This window comes from Gekko japonicus, unplaced genomic scaffold (genome assembly GCF_001447785.1).
Source record: "Gekko japonicus isolate JY-2015 unplaced genomic scaffold, Gekko_japonicus_V1.1 scaffold5230, whole genome shotgun sequence".
NCBI classification, from domain to species: domain Eukaryota; kingdom Metazoa; phylum Chordata; class Lepidosauria; order Squamata; family Gekkonidae; genus Gekko; species Gekko japonicus.
In genome coordinates, this window is record NW_015171658.1 from 18,273 (window position 1) to 28,324 (window position 10,052).

The following is a 10,052-nucleotide window of genomic DNA, read 5'->3' on the forward strand; positions in this document are numbered from 1 at the left end:
CAATAAGAAACCAGCCAACTCAAACCTGACTTCCAGAAAAACATGGGGTTTCTAAAGAATGAGGGGGGGGGGACACAACTAAAAACCCAAAGTGAAGACTGGACACGAAAATCCGTGTGGAAATCAAGGAATAAACCAAAGGAGTCTGGGGCCAGAACCGACTCAAAAAAACCCATACAGAAAAGCCCCTGGGTGTGCCTAAATCAGGAGGACCAGCCAGAACAGCTTCTGGGCCTGAGGAGGTCCTGTGGTACTCCTTGCCTCCTATTTAAGATTCCAGGTCAGGTTTGCTTCCCATTCGAGCCGTTCACGAGGGAATTCTGCTGGGGTGCTCTGACAGAAACACTCTGCCAGTTCAGTCAGGAGGTGGGGATGTGAAATTCTGACTGTTTTAAACCCACGTTCTGCTGTCCCTTGCGGTAAATCACCAAGAACTGGCTACATTCCTTCACCACCAAACCAATAAGCATTGAGCCCTTCTAAAGAAGAGAAAATAAGCCTATTGTGTGTGTGTGTGTGTTGTAAAAAGGAAGTTTTGGTGTGAATCACTCCCAGAAAAGGGAATGGGAGAAGAAGTAAAAATTACCTCAGATCCCTAGTCTGCCTGCCTAGACTTCCTCTGTAATAGGACCACATCAGCCACCACAATTATTTGTTAACATGGCCTTAGACCACTTGCGGCCCACGCTATGACTAAAACTAGTCTGGTCACTGCTTAGTGCTTTCTCAGCTTCGCACCGACTTCCTCACAGGTGGTCCCTGAAATACACGTCCTTTGCCATGAATAGGAGCTCTGGAGCTGGCACCATCTAAAAATGAAAATGGCTACCGGCTGCCCATGGGCATAGTCGATTTGCATGAGCTCTTCTCCGCATGGTGTCTGCATAAGTGGCAGTATGGAGGAACTGGGCTCCACGGATCTTTACTATGTGCCATTTGGGGCCGTATTCCGCTGAAGGTGTTCCAAAGACAACTTATGCATTACAGTTTGTTAAGTCGCTCGCTTAACAAAGCAGTCGGACAGTGATTCAGCAAGAACACAACTTTATTCTTCCACTCGAACACAACTCCAACACGGATCAACATCTGATAGCCAGAACAGAACGGTTCAGCTTTTACATTGCAGTTGTCCTGCTTTTAAACTCTCCCGGCTAATGTAGCCACACCCACTGTACAAATACCAACCAATACGGTTGTTCATATAAGGACCAATCACGGACGTTCCCACTCAGGGAGCTTGCTGTAAAGTGATTGGCTAGGTGCTTCCTGGGCTAGCAATGCGATTGGATGGATTGGGATCCTAGCCCAGGACGAAGCTCAACATGGCAAGTCAATTAGATGTTTCACATACATCACGCATTCCATGGCAGCTATTGAATACAATTCACGGTTCCTACAGGCTCAAGCAATCCCTCCCTGTTTGTGGTACAACTCCATGTAAATACAGATGCTGTGAGCCTACCCTCAGGAACTGATGGGTCACTGTAGGGTTACCAACTCCCCAATGGGGGTGGCTTTGGGAAGCCCCGCCCCTGAAGAGCCTCACCGGGCCCTGGAGGTGACATCATTGTGCTGGGCACATTGTGCGGGGGATGCTCTAGCATTTGGCTAAAAACTCTATGGTGACCATAGACCTTTTAGCCAAATGCTAGTGTTCCCCGTACAATGGGCCCAGTGCAATGACGTCACTTCCGGGTGATGTCATTGTGGCGCGCACACGAAGCACACATGCCAGAAGACCCCAGGACCAAGCCAGGAGCCCCCCACCAGCAGACACGTAAGGCCTGGCAGCCCTAGGTTAACGTGTGTGGCCAGCCGCAACGCAAATAGACTGAGTCAATGGGATACTTTCATTTCTTCGTTCCTTATTATCTTTCCGGTCTGTGATTCTGATAGTTCATTGCTCATCTCTGTAGGGAAGAATATGGATTTTTCCTCTCCCATTAATAATTTTTAAAATATGTTGTCGAAGGCTTTCACAGCCGGAGTTCATTAGCTGCTGTAGATTTTCCGGGTTGTCTGGCATTGTAGGTCCTGACAGTTTGCCAGTAGCCGTGACTGGCATCCTCAGAGGTACAACACAGAAAGATGGAGTGCCAGACAACCCGGAAAATCTGCAGCAGCTAATTTTTTTTAATGTTCCTTCAAATGGGGATAACACGAAAAAAGATACTCTTAACCAGCCGGTCCTTGCTGTGTTTTCTCAGAAGTAGATTCCTTCTGGCTCCAGTGGGGCTTTGTTCTGAACAGACATGCTTAGGATTCCAACCCGGGTGGTGCGTGTGTGTTTTCTACCCGTAGGGTCAAAAAGGTGAAAAAGGTCAAAGGGGAGAGGAAGGACCGCCCGGACCCCCTGGAACAGCAGGACCGGAAGAAGGGCAGCCTGGGACTCGCGGACCCCCTGGAAAGCCCGGCCAGGATGGCAAACCTGTGAGTATTTAGAACTTGCTGGGTGTTCCGTGGCTTTGATATCTGCTCCAAAAGGAGCATGCTCAGTCTGAGCATGTTACCGGGGAGACAGATGCTCACATGCTGAAACTTTGCATTGTTCCATAGTGATGTTTGTGAACCTTGGCAGCTGTTGCTTCATGCCCCTGATGCCCTTTTCCTTCTTTGCCCTCTCTTGAGCCTCACTGACCCTCGATACCATTGAATCCGATTGGCTGGGTCAACCTGTGTGATTTTGTCTGAGGTAGGGTTCCTGGGTCCTTCCAAGACCCCTGCGGGGGGACTTTGGAGGGCATTACTGGAGGGGGCGTGGCCATCGCCAATGCAATGACAAGTAGAAGTGACATCACCAAGTTGGGGACTGGTGCCCCCCACGTCTTCCCAAAAGCATTTAAAGGGTCCCTGTAAATGCTTTGAGGGGGAAGCCGCATGCGGCTGCACCCCAAGCCACGAATTCGTGGCTTTGAGTGGAGGCGGCCGTGCAGCCTAAAAAAAAAAAAGTGGGGGGGGGGGGGCAGCGCACCTGCACTCCAAGCTGCTTATGGAGTGCGGGCGTCTGACCCCCACTTCTTCTGAAAAGCATTTGAAGGGCTCCTTTAAATGCTTTTTGAAAGAAGCAGAGGGAGGCCGGGTGTGCCCGCACTCCAGGCTGTGAATTTGCGACTTGAAGTGCAGGCGCGAGTGTTCGCTCTTGGGGGCAGGGCTTTCCCCCGCCGACCAGCTGGCTAGCGGTGGGAAGGAGCCCCCGAAACTGGGAATACCCCCGCTAGGACCGGGGGGCCGGCAACCCTAGTTTGAGAGAAGAGTTCTACGCATGTTACAGTGGATGCACGTACATCCTGCCTGTACTTGCATACACCTGTTTGAAAGAAAGTGGCAACCAATGTTCCCTCTAAGCTGTGGAGTCTCGTGAGCATTCTGCTTTGTGAGCGACTGGCATTAAAGTTGTGAGTGAGCAGTTTGGCTGCTGCATGAATCAGTTTGCTCTGGAGCCATCCTTCTTGAGCTAAGGCAAAAGTGTGTGAGCCGGAGGCTAAAAAACTGTGAGCTGGCTCACACTAAGTCAGCTTGGAGGGAAGACTGGTGGCAACACGCATTCGCTTCACAAAAGAAACCAGGGACCGGTACCTGGATAAATGTCAGGTTTGTATCCCATGTTCAGCTGTACATACGTCCACTGTAGTGTGAGAATTATTCAATGCACATACCAAGAGCGATCAAGTGTACACTGTACACAGCTCCTACGTGTGTTCGCTGTAATGTGGACTGGGCTTGTCTATGGCTTCATGATGTCCTGTGGGTTTCCTCGGCCAACAAGATCCCACGGCAGTGGGGGCCAGTGAGGTTGAGGATCCTGAGGGTAAAGAAGGGAAATGGTGCCTTGAAGGACAGTGCTCAAAGCACAGATGGGTCTACAGCAATTGCCCCAGATCTCTCCAGGTGTCCGGTGCTTTCTGATGCTTGTGAGCCTGAAATTGTAACTCAGTCTTGGCACACCAGAGCACTTGGATTTCCACTTCTTGGTGTTGGAAAGGGCTGTCAAGCCGCAGCCAATGTATGGTGACCCTGTAGCATTTTTAAGGCAAGAGATGAACAGAGGCGGTTTGCCATTGCCTGCCTCTGTGTCACAGCCCTGGTCTTCATAGAATCATAGAATCATAGAATGTTAGAGTTGGAAGGGACCTTGCAGGTCATCTAGTCCAACCCCCTGCAAGCTGCAAGAGCAGAGCCGAAAGAGAGCCCTACGACATACCCGAAAGATGGTCGTCCAGCCTCCGCTTGAAAATGTCCAGCGAAGGAGCCTCCACCACTTCCCGAGGCAGACTGTTCCACTGCTCAGCCACTCTTACAGTTAGGAAGTTTCTCCTGATATTTAGCCGGTAACGATTCCCTTGTAATTTCCACCCATGAGATCTAGCCTTGCAATCCGGAGCGAGAGAGATATTCTTCCGTGGTGGTCTCCCATCCAAATGCTGACCAGGGCTGACCCTGCTTAGCTTCCGAGATCTGATGAGATCCGGCTGGCCTGGGCCCTCCAGGGCAGGGCTGCCACGTATTGGTAAAGGTAAAGGTTCCCCTTGCTCGAAAGCCAGTCGAATCCGACTCTAGGGTTGCGGTGCTCATCTCCGTTTCAAAGCCGAAGAGCCAGCGCTGTCCGAAGACGTTTCCGTGGTCATGTGGCCAGCATGACTAAACACCGAGGTGCACGGAATGCTGTCACCTTCCCACCGAAGTGGTACCTATTTATCTACTTGCAATGTCTTGCTTTCGAACGGCTAGGTTGGCAGGAGCTGGAACTAGAGACGGGAGCTCACTCCGTCATGCAGCACACTCGGGCCTCAAACTGCTGAACTACCGACCTTCCACAGCCTGCAGTTCAGCGTCTTAACCACTTGAGCCACCGCATTATTAGCCGTGGCCAAATTCTTGATTCTCCCTTCACGTAAAAGAGGAGAGTTGACTCAAGAGAAGCACTCGAGGGTTCAGCGGGTGAGGACTTGAGGCCACATGTTGAGAGGTCCCCAGTATAAGGCCTCCTGCTATCTGACATTACACTCTTTGGGGTTGATATTGGAGTGCTTGGTATGAAAGGTGTCTGAAAAGTACTGGGTTTGATGCATGGAGAACTCGGACCAACGACATGCGTTCAGACGCGTTTATTGTGCTTCACAACAAGAGATACAAAACGGCCCTGTGAGGCCAACTATATACACTCCACCCGGCACACCTCTGTCCCTATTGGAGGGTTTGAATCTCCCGCCAAGGGTGCTGTTGGTGGACTCCCGGTGGACTAGGATCCTAGGCCCCCTTTGTGTTTGGGAACCAAGCTCCTGCTTTAGCCGCGGACCCCTGGTGGCAGTCCGCGTACATAACAGCTTTTTTTGAAAGCATGAAGTGCTTTCCCTTGAAAATCCGACGCTTCCACAGAGAGTGTATGGAGCCAACTCTGTTCTTGGGGGGGGGGACTTTAAGGTCTCTGTTGGTGAACCAGGTCTTTGGATGGGGGAGCAGTCTGCTTACCCGTATCCACCTGCAGCTCAATATTTGAAGGGCAGGTTCCAGTTATTAATTCTAGCGCTTGCCACTTCTCCTGCCCTGGCTGCTGCGACGGTTGCCCTCACCCCCCCGTGCCCTGGTGCTGGGTGGCTTGGTAGCCGCTCCTGCCAATTTCCTGCCAGCCTGTTGTGGAACGTGGGCTAGCTCCTTTGCTAATTTCAGAACTCCAGCAGACTATGTCACTACCATGACAACAGACAGTCACTTAGCACAACAGACGTGTAGGCATAGCACGTTATTAGCCGAGGCACTGCCACCTGTGAAATAGCTCTATGTGAAGAGCAAATGCCTAGGCAGGCTCTGAGGAAAGACCCCTTGGGTTTTGCGTGTTAAAGCAAGCTGGCTTTAACAAGGAGGGGGGATTTAAAATGATTTGTTGTTGTTCAGTCGCACAGTCGAGTCCGACTCTTCGCGACCCCATGGACCAGATCACGCCAGGCCTTCCGGTCTTCCGCCATCCTCTGAGGTTTGCTTAACTTCATGTTCGTTGCATCTATGACACTGTCTCACCATCTCATCCTTTGCCGTCCCCGTCTTCTTTGACCTTCAATCTTTCCCAGCATCAGGGTCTTCTCCAGTGAGTCCTCCCTTCTCATTTGGTGGCCAAAGTATTTGAGCTTCAGCTTCAGTCTCTGGCCTTCCAGGGAACAGTCAGGGTTGATTTCTTTTAGGATTGACTGATTTGATCTTCTTGCAGTCCAAGGGACTCTCAAGAGTCTCCTCCAGCATCATAGTTCAAAAGAATATTTTCTTCGGCACTTGGCCTTCCTTATAGTCCAACTCTCGCAGCCATACATGACTACTGGGAATACCATTGCTTTGACCATGCGGACTTTTGTTGGCAGGGTGATGTCTCTACTTTTTATCATGCTGCTTAGGTTTGCCATCGCTTTCCTCCCGAGTAAATGATACTGCCGGAATATGAATGCATTTGAAAAATGAATAAATATTGCTTCCTGTCGTGTGACAGCTGTCTGGCCTACCTCCGTCTCACATGAAACTGCCTTCTACTGAATCAGACCCTCGGTCCATCAAAGTCAGTATTGCCTACTCAGACTGGCAGCGGCTCTCCAGGGTCCCAGGCTGAGGTCTTTCACATCGCCTCCTGCCAGATCTTTTAACTGGAGATGCCGGGGACTGAACCTGGGACCTTCTGCATGCCAAGCAGAGGCTCTGCCACTGAGCCACAGCCCCTCCCCACAGTTCATCCTCCCCATCCTCTCCTGTTCCAAACCACCAAGCTACAGTTCTAGCCTTCATCTAGCACTTGGTACAGAGCTGCTGGAGAATGCGGCATAAGAAAATAAGCAGAGCCTGCTGGGTCAGACCAGTAGTCCACCGTCCTGTTTCACACAGCACCCAGTCTGTTGCCCTGGAGGGCCAAGATAACAGGGCATAGAGGCTCTCCCCTGTTGGGTGCCTCCTAGTCCTGGTATTTAGAGGTTTGCTGCCTCTGTAGGTGGAGGCTATTGGGATATATAGCAGAGTTTGCCCAGTCTATGAAGCAGTAAATAAATCTCCCAAGAAGTCTATTGCAAAAAAGATACACTTACATTTATTCAAGTAGATCCGGTTCACATTCAGGTTGGAGTCAAAAAGAAGAGAGAGAGGAGCCTAATCTAAGGAGTGCGTTTCCCTATCACAAATGGCCAGCTTGTCGGGCATCATGTGTGTGGGGATATGAGGGTATTGTCTCCACAGGAGAGACATGCAGAGACATCTGTCTCCATGGAAGGCCATGCGAGGTGAGGGAGAGGACAAAGTAAGACAGAGAGGAGAGGTCAGGGGGCAGCTCCCCAGTAAAGACAAAGAGAGGCATCCCATTCAAGGAGATAGCATCTATGCACCCTTAGAGTGATGTAGCGCCCCCCCCAATGTCCAGGCGTTGAGTTGCTCACTCCAACAGAGGCTCCCTTCAATCATCATGGCTACTAGCCACTGATGGACCTCTCCTCCGTGAATCCATCTAACCCCCTTTTAAAAACATCCGTGTTCAAGGCCATCACCATGTCCACTGGCAGCCACTGAGTACTGAAGAATTCCCTTTTGTCTGTCCTCATGAACCAACAGCTTCATTGGGTGCCCCCAAGTTCTAGTATTATGGGAAAGGGACAAAAAGCTCTCTCTGGCCCCTGCCACATGGCAGAAAAAAACACGGCCAAAGTGCGGCTATTCAGAGCCACGCCATAAGAGACACGCGGCGGTGGGATCACACAGATCCCCTGAGCCGACGCACCGTTGCTCCCCGGCACGATCAGATGCCGGGGAGGAAGCCACCGATGGGAGACTGAGGCAGCCGGCTGTGCATGTGTGTGCATGCGCAGTTCGGCCAGGAGCCTCGGATATGGTAAGGGACAAAAAGCTCTCTCTGTCTACTTTCTCCACCCCTGCCCTGTGTAATTTTATACACCTCTCTAATGTTTCCCCTTAGCTTTGTTTTTTTCCTAGACTGAAAAGTCCCAGACTCTTCAGCCTTTCCTCCTAAGAAAGGTCCTCCAGACCCTTAATCGTCTTGATTGTCCTCCCTTGTACTTTCCCCAGCTCTGCATTATCCTTTTTTAGATATGGCATTCCAAATGAGGCTGCACTGTGATTCTAGAGTACATTTAATATATATTGTTACTGGGGGGGGGGGGTGTCTGTGGGAATTTGCCAGGTTATTATCTTGTTACAGTTTGTCCCAAATCACTGTATGCATCAGGTGGTTAAAATAATGAAGTGAAATAGTGAAGTGCAAAATAGTGAAGTGCAAAATGTCCACAAAAGGCAGTTTTTGTGATGAAAACATGGGACCAGTACTTATTTCTATGCAGGATCATGCTGGCATGGCCCTCTATCTTTTCTTTCAAACCAGAGTTGGATTATAGGGTCATGGAGATCAATGTTCCCTCTAAGCTGTTGAGTCTTGTGAGCCAAAATTCTACTCCGTGAGCTACCGGCATTAAAGTTGTGAGTGAGTGCATGGCTGGTGCATGACTTAGTTTGCTCTGGAGCCCTCCTTCCTGAGCTAAGACAAAAATGTGTGAGCTGGAAGCTAAAAAACTGTGAGCTAGCTCACACCAACTCAGCTTAGAGGGAACACTGATGGAGATCCCAAGTTCAAATTAAAGATAGTAAACTCCCAGTATACACATTATATTCAGGGCACAATAAGGAGGCAAGAACTGTGTGAGCCTGCTCTTTCTCTCTCTCTCCTGCTCGGTTGAATGATGCAAGATCCAAACAGAGCTTCCGTTGTTATTGGCAAGATGAAGGGAAAACCATACAGACATGGTTCCTCTTCTGAGCGAAAAGTACATGGAAATTCAGGGATCACCAGCCGTAGAAATGCAAATAGTTACTTAGCCTTGTTCTACAGCATAGCAACAGGTTTATTTATGTATTTATGGTGTATTTTTACTACCCTTTTGATTTGCCTTTCTCCCAAAAGGATTCAGAGTGGGTTACAATGTTATTGGAAGCCTCAATAAAACAGCAATAAAAATGATAACAGTCCGAATGTCTGCTGTGACAAGAGCCAGGAAATGAATCATAAGGCACTTCCATGTGTTTTTGTGTTAATTTGGTCAGAGAAAGAGCAAGTGGCCGATCTGCACTACCTCCTGTGGTGGGAAATAATAATTGTGGGTGTAGCTCAGGCTGTGGGTCAGACACTTAAAAGCATCTCTTGTTAGTATTCCCACTTCTGAGTTCCTGGGACCCCGAAGCAGCTCCCCCTTCTGCCCACATGCCGATGCAACCATGGGAACCTCCACAGGATCTTCCTCAAGTGGCCCCAGGGAGATATCCTTCAGTCTGACTACAGCTGAAGCGTTTCTTCCATCAACCACATTTGCAGGGAGAGCTCCTGAATCTGGATACTCAGACTTGGTAGTCTTTTCAGGAGTACCAGTTTAAAAAACATAGATCAGAGTCTAATATTACAGTGATCCCTGTCCAGTGTTAAAATATTGTGTCCCAACATAAGACAGTGGCTGTTGTGGCTTTGTTTTACTACTCTCATCCCATGTGCTACATAGCATCATAAAAATTTGTTTTTGTTTTAGGGAATTCCTGGAAAAGATGGGTTACGGGTAAGTATTCCTTCTATATACCTCTCCGGTCATTAAGTATGTATGATATGTATTATTTAATTGTTTTTATTTTACGTATGGCATTTTTATGCCACCTTTCCCACCCAATCAGGGGTCCCCCAAAGCCAGCTCACATAAAAACATTAAACCATTTGAACAATTAAAAACAACATTTAAAATTATAAAAATAATGTAATAAAACCACGCAAACAAGCAATAGCAGAATCAGGTAGGCTAATGGCTATTCGATCTATACCAAATCAAACAAGGAAGTCCCCCTGCCGGCGGAAGACACCCGTAGAGGGAGACAGGCGAAATCTCCCTGGGGAGGGAGTTCCAAAGCTTTGGGGCCACAACCGAGAAGTCCCTTTCTTGAGTTGCCACCCTTCAAGCCTCAGCCAGGTCTCTGAGAATCCCAAATATACAAATTCCACTCGTAGAAAACACCACCAAAGATTGCCAAAACAATATATT

The 10,052-nt window shown here is 49.2% G+C and overlaps 1 protein-coding gene across 1 annotated transcript in view; it reads left to right on the forward strand.

Annotated features, from left to right (window-relative positions):
* The window catches only part of LOC107117832 (collagen alpha-1(XI) chain-like), a gene marked incomplete at its 3' end in the record, with an annotated part of 23,982 nt that overhangs the window by 2,749 nt on the left and 11,181 nt on the right, over positions 1-10,052 (forward strand). Inside the window, exons 3-4 of the mRNA XM_015419997.1 lie at positions 2,302-2,430; positions 9,552-9,578. Coding sequence (XP_015275483.1) covers positions 2,302-2,430; positions 9,552-9,578 — 156 coding nt within the window. The remainder of the gene's footprint in view (positions 1-2,301; positions 2,431-9,551; positions 9,579-10,052) is intronic.